Genomic DNA, 18,994 nt, shown 5'->3' on the forward strand with positions numbered 1-18,994 from the left:
TGCAGACGTGCAAAATGAAAGCAAAGTGATTACAAATAACAATGCGATGCATGAGTATTTGATGTTTTAATAACAGATTCCCATATACAAACTGGATATTGTGATATTGTTGGCCACATCACCAGACTCAGGCATATAACTGTGTGCTAAATGAAAACACATGCAGTGGAAGATAATCGATTTGAAAGAAAAGCACTGTGGCGGAATGGAAGTTACACCGGAATCATCCATTTTCATACGTTGATGAGGAAGGGAAGCTCGTACAGCGATTCAGTGTGCGCAGATGGATGCCGTCATCTGTTAGGATACTACAGTAAGACAAAAGATCCTTCAGAACTGAATGCATTTGCTAAAAAAAAGAAAAGAAAACAAGAAAAACAACCTAATGGATGGTATCGTTTAAGCAGTAGATTAAAAAGCGCACAACAAAAATACACAAAACGTTCCAACATCCACTAATTGGTCCATTTGCATTTGTCCAGTTAACAGCAAAGACAATTACAAAGCTACAGCCGTACAAAACATAAATCCCAAAATATCTGAGATTAAAAAAAAACAATAAACACTTAAAGTTACAAAAAGACATAAAAAATGAGAACTGAGTGTTAAGCATACATACCGTCAGGGCTAAAACACTGTTTTGTTTTGTTTTTTAATTTTTCACGTAGTGTTCTGTAATTCGTGGGAATGATCGCATATGAGTTCAGTAGCTTGGCCTTTGTCTAAAATACAAGCAAAGTTCTGCCTCCAGGAGAAGAAACGTCCATGTCGGGATCACTAAAGCAGCCAAACCACATTTAAACCAGTGCAATGACCTAAAAGACCTAGTTTAAGTAGTGTTATTCCTCGCAGACTTCTAGAAAGACTCAATGCCCTCAAATATGGCTTATCACAAACTTCTCCAAACAAGTTGAATGCTTTCCCAGTTGGTTTGAGTATTTAGATGCTTTAAATAGGAGCGTGTGAGAAAATAATCCATCCTTAAGGTGTCAGGAACACAAAAGAAACTCAAAACATTTGTAAAACGTGCTTGAGAAGCAGGTTTTGGTGACTGTTTGAACTGTAATGACTGACAGTATATTTCTCCTCTACAGAAGCAGTCAGAAACACTGAATGCACGTTGTTTGTTAACGCAGGTTTGCACTGATCTGCTTTATGGCAAGAATCGAACTGACTGACAAAGGTCAATAAAAATGATTCGACACTGACCTTCTGAGAAGTCTGCATGACAAAACCCTACAAACACACGTCACACTGGCTCTCAGTGATCCCGACTCCTGAAATGGTCCCTCCAATGAGCTAAAATCAACCTGTAAATGTGCAAAATTTTGCAAGAGGCATAGCAGGTGTAAGGAATAGCGCCTACTCCATGCTACAATAGTTAAATGTGTTGCTTAAATGACAGAGAAGTTTCTCTCTTCTATTACATCCAACTTGTATGGAAGCTTATTTCCGTCACGGAATAAAAAAGATTAAAAAAAAAGGTTATTGCGACTTTTTATCTCACAGTTCAGACTTTTTATCTCAGAATTGACTTTTTGTAATTCTGAGGTTACATGTTGCAATTTTTATTTTTTTCATAATTCTGAGTTGACATCACGCAATTGTTATTTTTTCATCAGAATTTTTACTTTGCATCTCGCATCTTGCAATAATTACTTTTTCAGAATTCTTTTTTTCCCCCTCGGAATTCTGAGTTTGTGTGACAATTTGTACTTTTTTTGAAATTTATAAATTGGATATTATATATATTGGAGTTTATATCTCGCAACTTTTATGTTTTTCTCGGAATTCTGAGATTATAATGTCAATTTGGAAATCTGAGTTACAATTTTTTACTTTTTTTTCAGAATTCTGAATTTTTTTTATAAGTTTATATTTTTATGTTTTATCTCTGAATTCTTAGTTTATATCTCACAACTGTGACTTTTTTTTGGAATTCTGAGTTTATAATGTCAATTATACTTTTCTGTTACAAGTTACAAGTTTTACTTTTTTTCGGAATTCTGAGTTTATGTCTCACAACTTTTTAGTTTTTCTGCAGAATTTATATCTGTCATATCTGACTTTTTCTGGAGTTCTGGGTTTATATGCTGCAATTTTGACCTTTTTTCAGAATTCTGAGTTTATATCTTGCAATTCACACTTATTTTCTCACAATTCTGACTCTACATCTCGCAATTCTATTTTTTTGTTTTCCGCCACAGAATATTTGTTTATATCACATGATTCAGTTTTTTTTTTTTGAGCTTATATATGCTGTTTTCTCAATTGTGAGGAAAAATCTGAATTGTGGGATATAAGAAAAAGAGTCCGAATTGAGAGATGAAAAAGTCATAGTATAATTTTTATGTTTTATTCCGTGGCGGAAACGGGCTTCCGTAGACTTCAACAAGGCAAATTTCAAGAGATCCGCTTCCAGGTTGGACTAGCTCTAAACAGTCACGTGAGAATGGCACAATCGTCCGATTTCATTCAGCGGTGATGTTGTTTGCTTAGCAAAAACTTAGTAAATATATAAAATCTCACGTTCACGGTTCATATACCCTGCCTACCATGTGACACCATTTCTAGACGACACTAACCTGACCTCTCTAGTAGCATCTGTAATCTATGAAGCGGAAAACTCGAGTCTAGCGGTCGAACGAATGCACGTAACTCTCAGTTCAGGCCCGATGCCAAAGCAAAGGATGCACTTTCTCAGCCAGATCGTCACTTACGAAGCACTAGCGCACAAGAACAACAACTCGTCGATCCACATTCAATGCATCTGTCACTATGTACAATATAGGATCTTCATATATTAATTATCTGAGTTCATTATTTCAATACATGTCCTCTGCCGTTATAGAGTAGTCTGAATATGTACAATAGAAGTCTTGATGATCAAATAAATAAATAGGAAATAAAATGGCCGTGGCTTTTGCAGTGAACGCGGCGAGAGAAGAGGCCAGCAGGGTTTCTGCACGGAAGAGTCTCGCAGTCTGTCTGCAGGAGAGAGCCGGCGTCAGAGCGGTGCATCATGGTCCCGGTGTGTGTGTTTTTACGTTCGTGTGCAACTCAAGCGTGTAGTTTGGTGGGAAATCAGTGGACGGGTCAATGGTAACGCTGTGACCGACTGGCTCCCGATGCAGACACTGGAATCAGCTCTGGGAATGAGGCTTCGGCTATACCACCGTCCCGCTCGGAGAGTTTCCGTTCTGTGCTGACAGCGGCTGAGACGGGTGCTAGTGAAACACAGACGAGAAATGAGTGATGAAATTACTTACATCTGAAAATGACTGGCTATATATTTGTCATGATTTCCTGTTTTGTAACCCTGTATAAAATTGCAAAGCATTTGTATTTATATTTCCATCATAATATACAAACAAACTTTGTTCGATGATTTCCATTTTATGAAATATCATGTGGTGCGACCATCAATAAACTACCATTTAGGGACTTTTATGTTGAAATCCATCCAAAGATAGGACTTTGCATCAAATAGCAATTTGCCAATGACCCATGGAAGCATCAGACAGGTTTGTAACTCTCTTTCAAGTTTGGAAAAAAATAACATTTTTAACAGCTGGTAAGTAGTTACTGCATTTGGATGTCATGTGGTATGACCACAAAAAAAACTACAAGTATTTATTTTTATTCTAAATTATATAGTGACCTTTTGTGGGAAGCTAGTTTTGTTTAGCTTTGTTTATTCTGTGCTTGTGAATTTTGACTAAATTTGAAATATCATGTGGTGCGACCACTGCAGAGTGTTTTCCGTTATAGATATTTGTCCCAGATTGGTGGGTTTTGTGCTTTTATATTCAATTGATGGTTTATATACATAAAATACTTTATTTTAGTATCATTTAGAGCAGATCTGTATGCCATTTGGGTCATTTCAGAAATTTTCTGTTTAATTTTTGTACAATACGAGAAAAAAAAATTATTTAGAGCATATCATTGTAACACGCCGACATACAAGACAGAGCTGGTGACTTTTGGCATGAAACAAAGTCTACGTGTTCAAATTGTGTCCTTTTTTTAAGAAATTGAAACAACAAATACTGTTTTGTGGCTCTTTAATGTGTCCTGACAGATCGCTGTAGAGCCTGAACCAATCATCTCTTCATCTTTACTAGTTATAGCACAAAATAAACATGAATGAACATCAGCAGGTATCTCGTTTTACCTGTGAAAAGACGTCAATACACACCATTTTTCAAGTTCAAGTCCACCAACGGACAATGGACAAAACGGTGTATTTGGCGTTATGATTGGTCAGACCGGTTAATTAAACACCCAGCGAAGCGGCAATTGAGCAGCCAAGATTGGGCAAAATTCAGAAATAACTGGGGCAAAAGAAATGCCTGCAGTAAATGCCATGTGCTGCACTTTTCACACGTCTCTTTAAATAGATTTTTAATGATTTGCGTCATTTGGAGCAACCACTCATCATGTGGTGCGACCAATAATAAGAATAACTGTATTAAAATAATAAATATCTCATTTATGTGGTTGAAATATGAATCATTACTACAGCATGCTGGTATTGCAAATAGTATTTTTAAAACATTTTTTATCAGTTTTATGCAATTTACAGGAAAAATAAGTCTGCTAACTACATTTAAGAAACTATGAAAGACTATGAAATTATAAAACAAAAATATAAGATCATTATTTATAAATAAATGCAAATATTTTGTTTCAAAACACTTAAATTACTGAGAACATCTAAATAAATGTTAAGCATGTTATGGAAATGAATGAATTTCAATATAACCATGGTCGCACCACATGACATTTTTTTGATCATAATGTTTGATCAATTTATGTTTTTAAAATTGGCCTGTCGAAAATCCTTATACGTCATCTCGACTCACCGCTTTCCCGGGTCGCGCCCAAGTGCAGATGAGTCCTTCCTGACACGCCGTGATGATGCAGTCGTTCATGAAGACGAGTACGGTGAGCCGCTCGTGGGCGATTTTCTTGCACACCAGCGGCTCCAGCAGCGGCACCTCGTTCATGCGAGGACACAGCGTGGTTCCCAGCACTTTAGCGCCATCTAGCCGGTTGCTGCGCGGCGCTACGTTGATCTTATCGTTGCTTTTGCTGATGTTCCCGAGGCTGTGGTAGCGCTTGTGCTCCTTCTCCCCTCCCACCCCGGATTTGTCCGATTTGCGCTCTTGCAGCGACAGCGTGGCGAAGCGGCCGATGCTAAACGGCGCGCTTCCTCCGCCGCCGCCGCTCCCGCCCGTCCCGCCGCTCTCCGTCGCCCCCTGGCTCTTGGAAGTGTTGGCGACGGCCGGGTGCGGGAGGGAGTTGGAGCGCGACAGCGAGCGAGGCAAAGGCAGCGGCAACGTTGACGTCTGATGAGGGTTGGAGGGATGGTGGTGACCTTCGACTCCGCCGCTTCCGCTCAACGCCGTGCTGCTCGGGATGGTAGGGCCGAAGGTGTTCGTGAGCGCGCGGGAGAGCGGAAGCCGCGGATACAGAACGTCGTCCGTCAGATCCCACAAGCAGAACTGCGTGTCCTGGCCGACGGATCCGAAGCGGTACGACACGGACGACGCGCCGCCTTTGGAGCTGTGCCGCGAGAGGCGCGAGAGCGTGCTGCTGGTTCGCACGCGGCCGAAGTGCAGCGCCCCCTGCTGGAGATCCTCCTCGCTGCCGCTGAGCTCCATCGGCTCCTCGTCCTCCAGGTTGGTCGTGAACGGGTCGAAAGCGACGACGTTGACCCACGACTTATGCCCGTGTCCGCGCGCCACCACGCGACTCTCGGCGAACGACCAGACGGTCACCAAATCGTCCTCTCCGCCCGTGGCGAGGTATTTCCCGTCGGGGCTCCAGGAGACGCAGAGCAGGCCGCCGAAGTAGCTCTTCATCACGCCCTGCAGCTCCATGGAGTCGAAGTGGAAGACGCGCAGGCAGCCGTCCTGGCCGACGCAGGCCACGTGAACGCCGTCGGGCGAGAAGGCGAACTCGTTCAGCCCTCCTTCCCCCACCACCCAGCGGAGCAGCGGGTTTCGGGGCGTCTTGGTCTTGCAGGCGTAGACGGCGAAGCCCTCGCCCTGCCGGAGCAGACAGTACTGAGGCGCGGTGGTGCCGCACGGGTGCTCCACGTTATAGAGGTAGAGGTGACCGCTGGCGTGAGACGCCAGGAAGAGATTCTCGGACTTGGGCAACCATTTGAGACACGTCACCTTTGATTTGTCTATCAACCTCTGGGGAGGGACAAAATAATACATGATATCAGCATAAGCACTGATCAAAATTGACATTTATGCTGTTACAAAAAAATGCTGTTCTTTTAAACTTTCTTTTGAATCGTGAAAAAATTTACATTGCTGCGCAAAAAGTTTGGGATCAGTAAGACTTGTTTTAATGTTTTACAAAGAAGTCTATTTGATCAAAAATACAGTAAAAAAACAGTAATATTGCAAAATGTTATTGCAATATAAAATAATGGTTTTTATTTTAATATACTCTAAAATATAATTTATTCCTTTGATGCAAAGCTGAATTTTCAGCATCATTACTCCAGTCTTAAGTGTCACATGATCCTTCAGAAATCAGAATAATATGCTGATTTATTATTAGAATTATCAATGTTGGAAACAGTTGCCTTTTTTCAGGATTCTTTGATGAATAACAAGTTAAAAGAACCGCATTTATTTAAAATACAAATCTTTTCTATCAATGTAAATCTGTGCTATCACTTTTTATTAATTTAACACATCCTTGGTGAATGAAAGTGTTAATTACTTTCAAAAAGAAAGAATAAAAACATACTGACCCCAAACTTTTGATCAGTAGTGTGTATTGTTAGAAAACCTTTCTATTTGAAAAAAATGCAGTTCTTTTTAATCGTTTTTGATTAAAGAATCCTGAAAAAAAAAAATCACAGGTTTCAAAAACAATATTAAGCAGTAACTGTTTCCAACATTGATAATTCTAATAATAAATCAGCATATTAGAATGATTTCTGAAGGATCATGTGACACTTAAGACTGGAGTAATGATGCTGAAAATTCAGCTTTGATCACAGAAATAAATTACACTTTAACAGATATTAACTTAGAAAACAGATATTTTAGATTCTAATAATATTTGACTATTTTACTATATATTATTAATATTATAATCTAATATATAATATTATTATCAGTCTGAAATATGAGTCACATGCCAAGCTGGAGAGTCTGTTACATCCCAAATAAAGAGTGTTTTACATGTAAAATGGTTTTTCCAGAACATGTTTTCACCATTAAACATGAACATTATACATAATTCGTCAGCAAATTTGCTCATTTCAAACACAGATCAACTTTACTGTGAAGTTGTAAGTAAGAGCTGTTCATTTTCAGGGGTCCTGCTTTGCATTAGATTGACAAATTCAAACTGCCAGAGGAAATTACTAAATAATTGAGGAAGAACACCTAAAGAGTGTTCCTGTTTTCATATCACTGGTTTAGAAACATGAATGAGCATCTTAATGATTGCACACTGATCTGACAGATCTCAAATCACAGTTTAAGATTCACAACATTAACATCTTTGACACGATTCTGGTCCACAAAGTACTAAAAAATGTAGAATTGTTCAGGGTATTCTTTATGAAAAACATGATTCATAATGAAAACTGGGATGTGGTAATATGCTGTAATAATCAGGACTGTAAACAGCAGGCAACAGAACTGCTATTATTAAAATCAGTCGCAGGCGATCCAGTTCATCTGGCTGAGATTCAGGGCCAGCCGCATAAATATTGCATATAATATAAAGGGGTAACCAGTCTTACTTTTCAATTCAAATTAGGGCAGTCTACCTTTTTGTAACTGATTTTAAAAAGTTATGAGCAGTCTAGAAGAAAAACATTACATGACTGTCTTTTCAAGACTAGTCTAAGCCGTTTATGCAACTGGCCCCAGATCAGCCGATACAATGATTTCTTCATGAGGTGTAAGTGTGCATGAGCTCATGATGAGGAGTCACGCTCATCCGCTCACCTCCTCGTTGAAGAGCTTGCTGGTCTCCTTCTTGATGGGGTCGAGGTACTGCACCTGACCGGCGGAGAATCCCACGATCAGAGCCACGCTGTCAGCCGTGGCCGAATACTGGTTAAAGTCATGACAGGTAGGTTGAGTTCCCTTATAGATGCGCTTGTCTATAGGCTTACTGAGATCCACAGCCTGAACACACACACACACACAGAAAGAGCAATGTTAGTTCTGTCATTAAGATGATTTTATTGACTTTTTTTTTTTTTTTTTACTTTTTCATATTTTCATCTAAATTTTGAAGTATCAGTCATTTTGTTATTTTTGACATTTTTTGTAATGTCTGTAAAATTTTTCTTAAGTTTTATTTTAGTATTTAACTGTATGTACATACAAGCAAAGTTGTGTTTTGAAAATTTTAACAAAGGATGTCCAGATTTCAAACTAGACTTTATAAGAATCACTATTCAAATACAAATGTATATAATCTTTCCAAAATTATGCAATGATGTTTTCCTTTTGTAAATCTGAATCAGGGTTATTATAGTAAACTAAACGTAAACTATTAGAAAATCATTACACACTTAGAGTGAAAAACACATTTTTATTATGATCATTATTATTATTAAATAACAAAAATGTTATTTAAAAATGTCTTAAGTATCACGGGTATATTAGTAGCAACAGCTAAATATACTTTGTATGGGTCAAAATGATCAATTTCTCTTTTATGTTAAAAATCATTAGGATATTAAGTAAAGATCATGTTCCATGAAGATATTTTGTAAATTCCCTACTGTAAATATATCAAAACTTAATTTTTGATTAGTAATATGCATTGCTAAGAACTTCATTTGGACAACTTTAAAAGTCATTTTCTCAATATTTAGATTTTTTTTTTTTTGCCAAATTTTGTTCTATCCCAACAAATACATCAATAAAAAGCTTATTTATTCCTTTGTTAGATGATGTATGAATCTCAGTTTCAAAAAAATCAACTCTTATGACTGGTTTTGTGGTTCAAGATCACATAAATAAAACAGCAATATCACTGTATTCTTCTGGAAGTATTATATACATTTGTATTCAAATAGCGAGGCTGTGGTAAACAAATAAAATAAAGCCAAACACTAAAAGTCTGACTGGCTCAGAGTGCAGATGAAATGTGTTTGTCACACAGATTTATATTTATGCATTTGGCAGATGCTTTTATCCTGCGTTTACTGCGTTTAAAGTGTGTGTTTCAGTTAATGCATTCCCTGGGAATCAAACCCATGACCTTGTGAGTGCCATGATGTACAGGAAAGCTGTTGTATATTGCTTTTAGAATAATTTTGGCTACAGAAAACCCAAATTAAAGCATTCTGTCTGAAACAGCATCCTGTACTGATCTGACTTCTGAGTATATAATCCTGAAAACAACAGTAATACTACAGTGATGCAGCTTTGACTGATCTCAGTCCAGATCTTAGGATCTCAGGATCTCGTGTGACCTCTTGTGGCGGTTCAGTGGCCACTGAAGATATTTCAAAATCATTTCAAGAACTAGACATGGGTTGTGCAAGGTTTCCTTAACCCAGTACCCTTCACTGACTAGCCCATTCGATCTGTGAATGTCTTCAAACATCTAAACTTTACTGAAAGCTCCATATCTGAGATTAAAAAAAATAATGTAAACATGAGTGCCATTATTAGTCATATTTACACAGAGATCATCATATAATGACTGAAGAGGGATTTGAATGTGATTCTCTGGATCTCACACATGCAGCTAACAGGAAACGTTTTCAGAGCGTTCTGGTAATGTTCTCCCCAAATTATGAACAAACGCTGCTGTAACATTAATGGAACGTTCATTCAAAATAATCTGGTCTGTAATAACGTTCTCTAAACGTTAACAGAACAATAGTGTTTATACAACCTCAACAATAATCTCACAACGTTTTTTTCCTGAAACATTTTAGTGGAATGTTTATCTAACATTTTTTAAATGTTACTTTTTGTTCAGCGAACATACAATGTAACATTCTCATATTGCTGCGAAATTACAAAAATTGAATGTTCATTTACAGAAAAAAATCTGGAGGTTTTGAACGTTGAGGGAACATTCAGAAATGATGTTTTCATAAGTTAATGTGAAGGTCAGCTAAACGTTCTCAGAGCGTGTTTTTGTCCGTCAGTCACAATGTAACATTCCGCCAATTACTCGCTGTTACATTGAAGCGCTCAGATTCAAATCTGTCAATCAAAACAAAACATCAAAGATTTCAGTGGGATGTTCATCTGACGTTTTTTAAATGTTACAGAGAACGTACAAAAGTAACATTATACCTGTTTTTGCAAAATTCTAAAACGGAATGTTCATTTAAAGTTCACAATTTACAAAGCACTTAAAAATCTGGACGTTTTGAACGTTGAGGGAACATTTAGAAATGATGTTTTCAGAACTTAATGTGATGGTCAGCTAAACGTTCTTGGAGCGTGCTTTTATCCGTTCGTCATCATCCATCCGCGAATGTAAACAAAACGAATCTCGCTGTTGCACTGAAGCGCTCAGATCCGCAGTCGAACCGAATCTGTCATCCAAAACGAATCATCAATCAGACCAAGAGATGCTCGTACCTTCTTGATGTTCGTGTAGGTGTAGAAGTAAAGTTCCCTGCCGATGTTGAAACACACTCGCTCCGAGTCCTCGCTCGGGTCCTCCGGCTTCAGCTTCACCATCGACACCCGGACCGGCGGCAGGAAGCCCGGAGAGGAGTTGGCGGCGGCGGCGGCGGCGGACCCGGGCCCCTGCACCAGCCCAACACCAGCACCGCCGCCCGCGCCCGGCCCCACCGTGACGCCCGCCGAGGGACCCCGCGGCAGCCCGGCCCGCTGCTGAGAGTCCGAGAGGGTGAGCAGCTTGTAGAATCCCTCCCGGGTCCGGAACTGCGATTTAATCTCATTGATATCCTTCAGAGCGCCTCCATCTGCGGCCATCTTCAGTCCGCACGCGCCGCACAGGAAGCGCCGAGCCTCTGACCTGGAAATAATGCGGAAAACTACAAGCAAAATGGGAGCAGCGCTGCACGGCTCGCCCGCGGACTCGAACCGGAGCGGACGGACGCATCTGACCCGGTGAGCGAGAGCTCGACCGGGTTAAAGATGATGATGCTGCTTATGAGGAGGAGGAGGAGGAGGAGGAGGATGATGAGATGCTACTCCAGACACACAGTCACTGTGATCTCAGCATCAGCATCATGTGAAGAACCCATTCACTACAAACACCTCATTCATTACAAACCACACACCCACATCTATCCATCTGTCTATCTATCTATCTATAGCGTTCCTATTATATTCTATGAAAATTGTCCCTAGCAATAATTTTGATTAAACAATGAAATAGATGTGTAACCATTGTTGTTTGGAATAGGTCACATCTTTGATATTACCTGAGAAACATTTGGGAACCGAAGTGTTTTAAACTTTCACAGATCAGCTGAATGATAAAGTGTATCCTCTTTAACTTTATGTAGTTATGCTGTTTTGTGTTTATCTGCTTTCACCACTTGCTCTTTTTATGTTGACTGTCATTCTATATAAACTAATACAATCAGATACAACAATAATTTATTAATTTATACAACAATATACAACAATAATTTATTAATTTATTCCCTATTTATTTCAATATACCCTGATAAAATCAAGCGATTCACTAGCAAACACCAGATAAAAACAGTAATTCAATTTAGAATTTCGATCGCGAATCATTTGATTCAAATCGTGACTTCGGAGCAGGTTTGTGAATCGTCTGGTTTAGATGATTTAGGAGCTTCGTGTATCGCGGATCATTTGATTCAGATCAGAACTTAGAACAGGTTCGTGAATCTCTTGATTCAGATCGGTACTTTGAACTGACTCGCGAATCATTTGATTCAGATCGGAACTTCGAACGGAAGCTTGCGAATCATTTGATTCAGATCTGAACTTCGAATCACGAATCATTATATTTAGATCAGAACTTCGAACAGGATCGTGAATCTTTTGATTCAGATCGCAACCTCGGATCAGGCTCGCGAATGATTTCGTGAATTGAATGATGCGATTCACGCTCCGGTCCCGATCTAAAATGATTTAAAAAACTAACTGTAGTTTTACCATAGTAAGTACCATGTTTTTTAATGTGTAACACAAAACACAAATTAAGTTCTATTTTCCTATACTCTCTTTTGGGCTGTCAAACAGTCCAAGGAAAACATCTTTAAAACAGAAAGAAAAGTCACTTATAAAATGAAATCAGATGAACATGAATAAATCTGATCAAAATGTCTCTGTGGTTCATTGGCAAACAAGAGAATGAATCTTCTTCAGAAGAGACAAAAACAGCAAGTCACTTCAATGTTTAACTCATAATTACATCCATAAGCTTTTTGTGAAATTTGGATTATGTCTGCTCTTGTCTACACCCTTGTTATGAAAACGTAATTATTGAATGTTCTTAGAACTTAAATGTTTAAAAAATGTTTTTCTTAATTATGTGAACATCAGAGAAAACAGTAAGGGACTGTTACATTTGATCATTTTGCAAATATTATGAGAATGTTACTTTGGAGTGCTCTGTGAAACAAGTAGCAAACAGTAACATTTTAAAAACAGACAAAATTTCAACTGATCTATAACGTCTTACAAGAGGAGTGTATATTATTTTTAAAAATGAGACTCGTAGTTGTACAACCAGCTTAAATGGCTTTTATTTCAGTTTCAGTCACATTCATATCTCCGTCTGATTTCACACAGAACAAATTTATTAATCCACGACAGACGTGCAAATACTCCAGCTCCTCCAGAAAACAGTCTGTTCTCTCTGAGATATTCAGCAGATCTGAAATGTCCCATCAGAATAACAGCAAACAGACAGTGAAGATCTGACCAGGCGGTGGCGCTGCTCACACACACACATACACAAACTCACACAAACACACTCTTACTGTAATGACGGCGCTGTCAGAATCTGCTGTGTCTCTGAAATACCTGGAAATCTCATCCACATTGTCGTTTGCTCTGGATTTGTCTGTTTTTGAATATCTTACTGTGCAGCAAACCAGTCGGAAACTGTACAAGCTGATCTTGTAGCGGTTCATCGGTGGACTGATCGCTCAGAAATCACACACACACACTGGAGACAGACGCGGCCTGTGTTCTCACACCTGTGCTGTCGTCTTGATTAACAGCAGGAGGAGTTTATTTAATAACAGAGGTTGGCCGGGTGTGTTTGGGAAATAGGGATGGAGTCAACCGTCTCCAGGATGTACAGATTACAGAGTCCTGATTGGTCGTCGCACGCTCGCTTCTCCATGACAACAATTCTGTTGACAGGAATCAAATACCATAATGATTCATAAAAAAGTTTCAGACCCTAAAATTATATATATATATATATGTGTGTGTGTGTGTGTGTGTGCGCGTGTACCTGTCAGTTCCCAGCAGCCGGAATGTCTTCTTGTGGTCAGTGATCTCCTGCAGGATCTCTGATGAGCCCTGACCTCTCCTCTGCCACCCGTGTTTCCAGACGGCGATCAGCGTCTCGTCATGATACACTGAGAACAGAGTTTGTGGGTTGTGATGGAGTTCTTGCTTGTTGAAAACACGCGACGCACACGTGAACACACTTACCCACGGCGTCGATGTCTAACTTAAAGCTGAAGTCCGTCAGATGTCTGTGAAATTTAGCAGATCCGTCCATGGTGACCGTATGAACAGAGTCTGATGACCAGCAAAAAATATCATCATCATCATCATCATCATCCTCACCACAGTGCCACGATGACAACCACACAACTGATGACAACATCTCTAGTGTTTGTTTATCAAGGGGCCCATGAGTATGAGTGTGTGGAACGTTCCATTCTCAGATGTTATGCAAGAACTTTCTGTGGCCATTAGTGGAATGTTCTGAGTTGTTTACAACAGTTGTGTCACATTCATTACCACAGACAAGACTTTATAAAAACAAGTGCAACATGTGTTTAAACGTGCACCAAAAATTATATATGGGGCATTCTACAGAATTGGCCCAAAGTCTTGGCAAAAGAAAAGTGCTTTTAAAAAAAAAAAAAAAAGTTTTGTATGCAAATTATATAATATCCAAGGTGCACAATTCTAGTAATTGTGCAGTTGATTCTCATATTGCATTTTCAGAAAGTTTCAGAGTATTTGTCCTCTCCCCATATGTATCACTACTGAAACACAGTAATAATATTGCTATTTTTGATATTGCTATTTTGCTACATTTTTTCAGAGGTAAATCAATAACAGTTACATTTTAACCAGTGTTGTGGGTAACACATTACAAGTAATGTGAATTATGTAACCAGATTACTTTTTTCCAAGTAACTAGTAAAGTAATGCATTACTTTTTAATTTACAAGAAAACTTTTTCAAATAAGTAACACCAGTTACTTTTTCCCCATTTATTGATTAAAAGCTCTTCTGTCCCCGTGTTGAAAGAAATCGGGGGTAAGATGTTATGTAATGTGAACATGCATTAACTCATCTCACTCAAAAACAGATTCGGTATTCCTCAAAATGAATAAAAACAGTCAAATGCAACTCAGAATATGATGCAAACCTGCAATAATTAAATGTTAAATAACACAAATATCATTTTGTATTTAATCCCATTTTATTAACCAATGTCTTTGCTGCTGACCTTCCATGATGCAATTCAGCCGTACTAAAAAGCAAAAATCACTCTAGATAAATATTTGTGCTTTGTTTTATTGCTGAAGTGTGTGGAACTTACTTCTACATTCTATTGTACAGAGGTGAATTTACTTTCCCTTCAGCCTAAGGCTGATTCATTTCACTTTTGGTGTGAAAGGGCTTTTATGTTTGTTAAAAATAAACAAGCAAGCCCTGCCCAGATTAAAAAAAGTAATGCGGAAGTAACGTAATGCATTACTTTCCACAAAAAGTAACTAAGTAAGACAATTCGTTACTTTTCTTAGGGAGTAACACAATACTGTAATGCATTACTTTTAAAAGTAACTTTCCCCAAAATTGTTTTTAACAATATTAAAAGTGTAATTTTTGAAATTTGTTGTATTTTGAATCCAAATTTTCTTTGTAAAAGGCAAAAAGTTGGTCATAGTGATTTCAAGGTTAAGGGTTAATTAGTTTGAATATACATTGAACCAAACACTATCATAATATCTTAGTTGATAATTCAGTATAGTTTATTTCCGACAAAACATCCCATGTTTCTGTCGTGGCAGCACATTTCAGTGGTGACAGTAATGTTTTGGTTGCGACCACATCATATTACAGAATTTTAACTTGCAAACTAAAACATACTAAAATACAAAAAAAAAAAAAAAAAATGTGTAACTGTACTAAAATTTTGTTGATTTCCCTCAAATATGAGGACTATGTGTTCCCCTTTGTCACTACTGAAACAATGTAACATGTTTCATTCGTGAGTGTTTTGGTAGAGACAATTCTATGGGATAACACCCAAAATACAAAGATGTCACTACTGAAACTCCACCAAATGTTTCAGAAGTGACAATTTTAGGTACTTTTGAACCTAGTTCAAAGTTGCTGATCTGCACATGGTTAGTTAGCACAGTTCTGAACAGTGTTATGCATATAAAAACTAAATGTAATGGAATGACTCCCAAAATAGTGCTTATTTTGTGCTTAATTGCAGAAAGATGATGTTCGGTAGGGACGTTCCTTAGGGTTACACACTGATTTTTCAGGCATTCAAACACATTCACTTAAAAATGATGGGAACGATCTACTCACACCTTGTAGCTGTGAGAGAGGGGGACACAGGAAGATTTCCTGATCATAAATTTATGGGTTTAGTTAAAATCAGTCTCGGCCAATAGACTAAAACATACACTGTTTCAGTAGTGACATGAAAAATGCAGGACACAAGTTTACTAATTTACAAAGAAAATATAAAATAAATATGTTTTTCTGAACTTCACTTTTTTTAAAGAATCAATTAAAAAAAAAAAAAAACCAGCAAAGGAAAAAATACACAAATTATTTCAATATCATTTTTAGAAGTTGAAATTTAATGCTTAGAGTTCCGGACAGACACCTCCCAATTAAAAGTATTTTATCCTACTAATATTTTTAATATTATTGTGGGTTTCAATAGATAATAGAAGAATCTTAGTAAACATCTAAGATTTTAATACTTAAATACTTTTTAAAAGTGTTTTTTGGTTGTGGGACAGCAGTTTGCACCAATTCTGTAGAATGACCCATATATAACTTTCTATTTTATTCTATTATTATATATACATATAATATATGTAGCAGGTTTATATCAGACGATACTCACTGTCAATCAAAACCATCAGTGTGTCGCTGTCCAGCTGATTGACCTGAACTCTGTCAGCGCAGCGGTTCTCTGTTAAACACACACATGGAGAGAGAGAGAGAGATGTGTGAGACTTTCTGCAGGACTATGTGTGAGTACGTGTGTGTGTGTGTGTGTGTGTGTGTATCCGTACCGAGTCCAGTATCCGCGAACCACGATGTGTTTGAGTTCAGGTCAATGTAGTCCAGCTGAACCGGGTGTGACGGCCCGGATCCTTTGCTCACCCGGATATAAACCTGAGGATATTCCTGATCCGGAACCACCAACATCTCAAACACACGCAGCGGCGTCGGCAGAGGAAAGTCAAATTGCTGTGAGACCGAACAGAGTAAGTGATAATGTGTGATCATTATATTCATCAAGGATGCATTAAACTGATCAAAAGTGATTTCAAATAAATGCTGTTCTTTTGAACCTTCCATTACAGTTTCCACAAAAATATTCTGCAGCAGAAGTGTTTTCAACACCGATCATAATCAGAAATGTTTCTTGAGCAGCAAATCAGCATATTAGAATGATTTCTGAAGGATCATGTGACACAAGACCAGTGTTGGGGAAAGTTACTTTTACAAGTAATACATTACAATGTTGCATTACCTCCTAAAAAGTAACTAATTGTGTTACTTAGTGACTTTTTGTGGAACGTAAAGCATTACAATGTTGCATTAATTGTGTTACATAGTTACTTTTTATGTGTTACTTTTGTGTTACCTTTTCTTGCTGTTTTGTTTTTAATAGAAAAAGTTATATTTTTGACAAATTCAGCAATAAAAAATAAATGTGATGCTCTAAAGTCATTTTTGCTCATTAATATGATTGAATTGGATCTTCGAAGGTCAGACACTGAGTTATAAATTAAGATTTAATACATAGGACATTTGCATTATTTACCATATTTAATTATTGCAAGTCTGTGTCATATTCTGAATTTGCATTTCACTGCTTTTATTTATTTTGAGAAACACTGAATCTGTAAATGCATGTTGACATTTAGAACTATAGTAAGCATCATGCTTACACAGCATTTACTGTACTCACCATTTCTCTCAACAGGAGAGATGTCGGTCAATAAATGTGAAAACAAAGTAACTAGCGTTACCTAGTTGGAAAAGTAACTGATCTGATTACGTAACTCACGTTACTTGTAATGCAATCAGTTACAGTTTAACAGATATTCAACAGCTGTTTTAAATTCTAATAATATTTCACAATTTTTACAGTATTTTATAAATGCAGCCTTTAAGCAGAAGAGGCTTCTTTTAAAATATTACATTTGAATGCACTATAGTTGATTTTCATTCACAGATGACAGAAAACAAGATGCACGCTAAACATTGCAACATGCATTGTGAGACTGAAGTGAGAAAAATATTTTTAACAGAACGGAGACGTGCTGACATTTATGTGTGTGGATGGTGGGCGAGTGATCTGACGTGAAAGGTCAGAGGTGAAGAGCAGCGAGGTGCTGGATATTTGATGGATTGTGTCGCTCACCTTGATCAGCATGAACTTGTGCATGGGCTCGTACCACTGCAGCAGAACCACACTGGACTCCAGCGCACAGCACAGGAACACACAGCCGTTCTGAGTGTTGTGAGCTACAGACGTAAAAACATACAAGAGCCATTTGTTAAAGAACTAAAACCACTGTGTGTTTTATGCAAATCACTCTGATTGTGCTAAACTACAGCATAATGAATGAGGTGTTCTGGAGCAGTCAGAGTTCATCTGGACTAGTTAAAGTAGAAGCGATGAGGATTTGCTCGTCTCACCCACTGAACACGTCCGGCATCCCTTCGTGTCTGGAATCTTCGTGCTGATTGCAAACTTCCTGTTTTGAGATGACAAGAACAGAGAGATTAGATTGAGTGAGTGTGCATGTGAGTGTGTGTGCGTATGAGTGTGTGTATGCGTGTGTGTGAGTGAGTGAGTGTGTGTGTGTGTGTGTGTGTGTGTGTGTTTCTGTGCCTTTCCTTTGGTTTGCCGTTATTTGGGTCACTAAGTCACAACAAAGTTCCGTTAAAAGTGATGGATGTTCTATGTGTGTGTGCGTGTGTGCATGCGTGGTTTCTCAGTTTTCTTGCATGTGTGGTCAGACTCAAACACACACTGGTGAAGCTGTTGCTGCATCTATTGTCTATTTTTTCTTTAAACACTTGTTGTATATTGTTGTTTCCTATTCACTTATTCTGTTTTTGTTAAGTTGACTTGAGAAAGTGAACTTACTGAAATACTATTTAAACTTATTATTCATCTTACTAAAACATTAACTCTAACTCGTCCTAGAGCTTTAACTCTACAAACTCCAAACTCAGCCCAGATCTTCACACTGATCTGACCGAGTGTGCTGTATCTTTTCTAACTGATCCAACTTACAGTTTTCCAAAAAATGACGAATAAAACTGGGAAAAATCCCATAGACTTACATTGACAGAATGTTCAAATGAGCAACACTATTCAAACTCCCAGAATCCTTTGAGACTCAATCAAGCTTCCCTTCTATGTGCTGTATTTCTAATCCATTCAAACTCATTCAAACTCATCTATCTATCTATCTATCTATCTATCTATCTATCATCAATAATCATGGTGTCAATGTGCTACAACATGCTAGCAATGTATTAAA

At 38.1% G+C, this 18,994-nt stretch overlaps 2 protein-coding genes across 2 annotated transcripts in view; both read right to left on the minus strand.

Moving 5' to 3' along the window:
* Positions 1 to 47: 47 nt before the first annotated feature.
* On the minus strand, positions 48 to 11,420 carry zmp:0000000529 (WD repeat-containing protein 20). The gene is made up of 4 exons (XM_051130006.1): positions 10,608 to 11,420; positions 7,995 to 8,177; positions 4,869 to 6,209; positions 48 to 3,227 (listed from the first exon to the last, which is right to left on the minus strand). Exons 1-4 carry the CDS (start codon positions 10,965 to 10,967, stop codon positions 3,168 to 3,170), a joined length of 1,944 nt encoding a protein of 647 aa, XP_050985963.1. The 5' UTR covers positions 10,968 to 11,420; the 3' UTR covers positions 48 to 3,167.
* A 1,288-nt stretch (positions 11,421 to 12,708) lies between these two features.
* The window catches only part of LOC127177641 (mitogen-activated protein kinase kinase kinase kinase 5), a 29,499-nt gene continuing 23,213 nt past the window's right edge, over positions 12,709 to 18,994 (minus strand). Inside the window, 7 exon segments of the mRNA XM_051130033.1 lie at positions 12,709 to 13,339; positions 13,444 to 13,570; positions 13,647 to 13,736; positions 16,330 to 16,398; positions 16,502 to 16,679; positions 17,863 to 17,966; positions 18,141 to 18,199. Coding sequence (XP_050985990.1) covers positions 13,219 to 13,339; positions 13,444 to 13,570; positions 13,647 to 13,736; positions 16,330 to 16,398; positions 16,502 to 16,679; positions 17,863 to 17,966; positions 18,141 to 18,199 — 748 coding nt within the window. The 3' untranslated portion in view covers positions 12,709 to 13,218.

Source organism: Labeo rohita, chromosome 15 (assembly GCF_022985175.1).
Source record: "Labeo rohita strain BAU-BD-2019 chromosome 15, IGBB_LRoh.1.0, whole genome shotgun sequence".
Taxonomy (NCBI): Eukaryota; Metazoa; Chordata; class Actinopteri; order Cypriniformes; family Cyprinidae; genus Labeo; species Labeo rohita.